General features: G+C 38.2%; 1 protein-coding gene across 1 annotated transcript; it reads left to right on the plus strand.

Annotated features, from left to right (window-relative positions):
- Positions 1-3183: 3183 nt before the first annotated feature.
- On the plus strand, positions 3184-4640 carry LOC105853160 (protocadherin beta-16-like; the record flags this gene model as incomplete). The annotated part of the gene is made up of 1 exon (XM_012727766.1): positions 3184-4640. A coding segment is annotated over exon 1 (1311 nt), but the record flags the coding sequence as incomplete, so codon positions are not given.
- Positions 4641-4642: the final 2 nt, after the last annotated feature.

The raw sequence follows: 4642 nt of genomic DNA on the forward strand, positions 1-4642 counted from the left end.
TCTTCTTGTACCTCCCCAGCATGTCACATTCATTATTGTAGAAAGGAATGCCCTGAATAGGGAGTAGAATTGCCCTGTGGTAAAAGTACTTGTACTGTTCCTTTAGCATTTTCCCCTGTCATATCTAATGTACACACTAACTTAAAGCTTTTTTATTTTACATATGTAGTGAGTCCCTTTTTAAAATTAAATATACTGTATTCATTTTTACATATCATTTTTTTTGGAAAGTGGTCACTATTACATTTTTAATTGTATCAGAAATAACTAATAACTAATGTATAGGCTATTATGGAGGAATTTCTTTCAATAAGAGATTCTGGAAATTTAGTAGGGAAAAAACAAACTCCAGTTAAAATTAACTACATGTCTTTGGCAACTGCTCTCAAAAGTCTGTGGACAAAGGAGGTGGGGAGTCCTAAATTTTCTCCAGGTTGTTCAACAGAATTGAATCACATTCTTCAGTACTTGCTAAGATAATACTATTCTTGCAGTGTGATAAATTCTTGTTGATTTATATACTGGGTGCATGAGAAACTATGCTTGTGTTATGTATTAGTTTCCTATTGCTGCTATAAAAATATACCACAAATGTAGTTGCTTAAGAAATAAAAATATATTACCTATGGTTCTACAGGCCAGATATCTTATATGGTTTGTACAGGGTTAAAATCAAGGTGTCCGCAGGGATATATTTCTTCCTAGAGTACGAAAGGAGACTCCCTCATTGTCCTTCACCAGTTTCTAGATGCTGCCCCATGACTAATGGTGCCCTATTCCATCTTCAAAGTCAAGCAACATTGCATCTCTTTGACTGTTGTCCTGTAGTCACATCTTCCTCTGGCCAAAGTCAGGAAAGGTTCTCTTCCACCCAGATAATCCAGGATAATCTTTGATTCACATGGTTCTGATTTTCATCACAAGCCTGAAATCTATTTTCCCATCTAAAATAACATAGTAACATATTTTGGGAATTAGACACAGATGGGGTAGATGGTGATTATTCTGCACAGGTTGGCTGCCTGTAGGAAAATTATAGTCTGGTGATGCCAATTGTGGCCAGTAGAAGGCACAAGAAGGTTTGGTATGTCAGGAGCTTAAACCTCATGTATGCCATTATAGGAATGAATAAATTCCTCCAAATTGAGGAGGTAACTTGTATACAAAGAATGTAGCTGGCATGTCCATTAATTACACTTAAAAGTCCTAAGTGCACCTTACATATGGGGAGCCTTGGCACTGAAGCTAATGGACAGGACTTTAGATGGAGAGAGGATTCACAGCTCACTCCCAGACAGGTGTTTTTTTTGATACTTCTTTGAAACTCAATATTTAACTAGAGAGTTTTTGTAAAACTACTGATATCAGACACTCAGGGATGTATTGTATGCATCTTTGTGCTATTAAGGTTAATAGGTTTGTATGTGGTTTGTGATTCAGGTAGTTGAATATGTAGAAAACAGTCAGAATTTTGCCTATGTTCCCAGAGTAGAGTAGCTTTCATTCATAGAACAAAAATGGCCTGGATTCAAGATGGAGTCATTTTGGTTTTCCTACGATCATTGGTTAGATGTTTTAACTTGAGAACAGGTAATTAACAAAATTCTAAACATCATTAATCAAAACACTGAATTGACAGAGATAACATGAAACCTCACTGCAATTCAATTCAATTTTTTGAATTAGAAAACCTTAACAAATGAACACAAATTGAATAAAGGACTTGTATCTGAAATACATAAAGAATACTTACAGCTCAATCAAAAAAAGACAAATAACCCAGTTTGTCAATGGGTGAAGTTGTAAACAGACATATTTCTAAGGATGATATGAAAATGAACAAGCAGCAAGTGAAGAGATGTTCAACATTATATTCATCAGAGAAATGCAAATCAAGCTCATGATGCATGAAATACCATGTCATATCCCATAGGATGACTACAATCAAAAGGTCAAATAATAAGTGTTGGGAGGATGTAGAAATATTAAAATATTGATACACTTTATGGTATGAATGTAGAAAAGTACAATTACTTTGGGAAAGTCTGGCAGCTCCTCAATTAAAACAGAGACTCATATGACCTAGCAATTCTACTCCTAGCAAATGAAAACATATGTCCTCACAAATATCTATATGTGAATGTTTATAGCAGCATTATTCACAATAGGAAAAAGATGGAAAAAACCCAAAGTCCATCAACAAACAAGTGGATCATCAAAATATAACATATCTTTCTCTACAGTGAACTTCAGAAAGGAATGAATTACAGAATACATGGATGAAATTAAGTGAAATAAACAGTCACAAAAGCCAACATATATTATTTCACTCACATGAAAATTCAGAATAGGGAATAAGTTAATGGTTAACTAGGGCTCAGGGAAGAAGGGATGGAGGATAGGGAATGATAGTAAATATTTTTAAGGTGATAACAAGTGTTCTAAAATTGACTGTGGTTAAAGATGCAATATTCTTCCTTAAAAACACTTAACTCTCTACTCCCAATGGGTGAATTATATTTCATCAAGGTCTTTTTTTTTTGTAAAAGAATAAACCAAATTGTGTCATGATTAAAGGAAAAAGAATCCAAAACCTTAAGACCTGCTTAATCAGGAAAACATTTCTGATAATTTAAGCATAGTGGAAACTCAGTCCTCAAGCTTTAGGTGTTAGAAAGAAAAGGAAGTAATCTACTTTTAAACAGGCTCTCTTTAGAACCACCACTGAAGGCAATTTTGCAGCATCCACTCACTTCTAACTCAATAGTACATAGCTTGAAAAGCATGTACTTGTGGGATTGTTCCCAATTTACTTCAGAAATAGCTTGCTTCTTAAGATACTTTCTTTTCAGATTAAATGTTAATATATTTAGTCAACAACCATCACCTACTTTAAACAGCCAATAACATAAATGACAACTTTCTTTTTTTACTTCTCCTGTGAAACAACACACAGCTCTATCTAAACTCACAAAACCACTTGAAAACAGAACTCAGCATTTCATATTATAGAACAGTTTACACAACCTATGTGATACCTTAAGGAGAATTTTGCATACCGTGTTAAATCAGAACATGTAAGATGCAGTTTCGAACACGTGGTGGCGCTGCAGGCTAAGATGAGGAAAAACAGAATTGCTTACGCAGCCCCAGTATTCACCCAGTTTCCGGCCGCCTGGAAGATAAGCCATAGCTTTTTCAGCAAGAGCAAGAGTGTAAACCCTTTTTATAAAAGTCTATTTAGCAGCACAGTTCTGACCTGGGCAGAGCCACCAAGACCCTGGGAATATATTAAGAAGTTCCTGTGAACCTAACTTTAGAAAAGAGAGATGGAAATTGGCTGGAACCACAATCTGAGACCAAGGCAAGTCTTAATTTTCTTTGTTCTGCTCAGCATGTCTGGGATGGGCGCCGAATTGGGACCGTATTCAGTAGTGGAAGAAACTGAGCGGGGCTCCTTTGTAGCTAATCTGCAGAAAGATCTGGGGCTAGGGTTAACTGAGATGTCCACCCGCGGGGCACGGATCATTTCCAAGGGGAACAAAGAATACTTGCAGTTCAAGGTTCAGACTGGGGATTTGCTCACAAATGAGAAACTAGATCGGGAGGAGCTATGCGGCTCAACTGAACCTTGCCTACTACATTTTCAAGTATTAATGGAAAAACCCTTGGAGATATTTCAGGCAGAATTGAGGGTGAAAGACATAAATGACCATTCTCCCGTGTTCACAGAAAAAAACATGAGTCTAAAAGTATCAGAAAACAGTCCTCTAGGAATTATATTGCCTCTGAGTAATGCTGTGGACTTGGATGTAGGAAGTAACAATGTTCAGAACTATAAAATCAGCCCCAACTCCTACTTCCGGGTTTTAACCCGCAATCTCAGTGATGGCAGAAAATATCCTGAGCTGGTATTGGATAAAGAACTAGATCGGGAGGAGGAGCCTGAAATCTCTTTAACCCTGACCGCGCTAGATGGAGGCTCTCCGCCCCTGTACGGGACCTCCCGGGTGCACATTGAAGTGGTGGACAGCAACGATAACGCCCCTGAATTTGGACAGCCGCTCTACAAGGTGCACATCCCTGAGAACAGTCCCTCAGGCTCCCTGGTTGTCACCGTCTCTGCCACGGATTTGGACAGCGGCGACAATGGAAAAATAACATACACACTCTTTCAGCCTTCAGAAGACATTAGCAAAATTTTGGAGTTAAATCCTACAACAGGTGAAATTCGACTGAAAAAACAAGTAGATTTTGAAACAACTCTGTCTTACGAGGTGGACATCAAGGCCACTGATGGTGGAGGTCTTTCAGGAAAATGCACTCTTCTTCTGCAGGTGCTGGATGTGAATGATAACCCCCCAGAAGTGACTATGTCTGCATTCACCAGTCCCATCCCAGAAAACTCGCCTGAGATTGTAGTTGCTGTTTTCAGTGTATCAGATCCGGATTCAGGAGACAATGGGAAAACTATTTGCTCCATTAAGGATGACCTTCCCTTTCTTTTAAAACCTTCAGTCAAGAACTTTTACTCCTTAGTAACTGAGATACCATTAGATAGAGAAGACAAGGCCGAGTACAACATCACGATCACCGTCTCGGACATGGGCACCCCCAGGCTGCAGACCCAGCACAACATCAC

This window comes from Condylura cristata, unplaced genomic scaffold, assembly GCF_000260355.1.
Source record: "Condylura cristata isolate star-nosed mole 26May11 unplaced genomic scaffold, ConCri1.0 scaffold00021, whole genome shotgun sequence".
NCBI classification, from domain to species: Eukaryota; Metazoa; Chordata; class Mammalia; order Eulipotyphla; family Talpidae; genus Condylura; species Condylura cristata.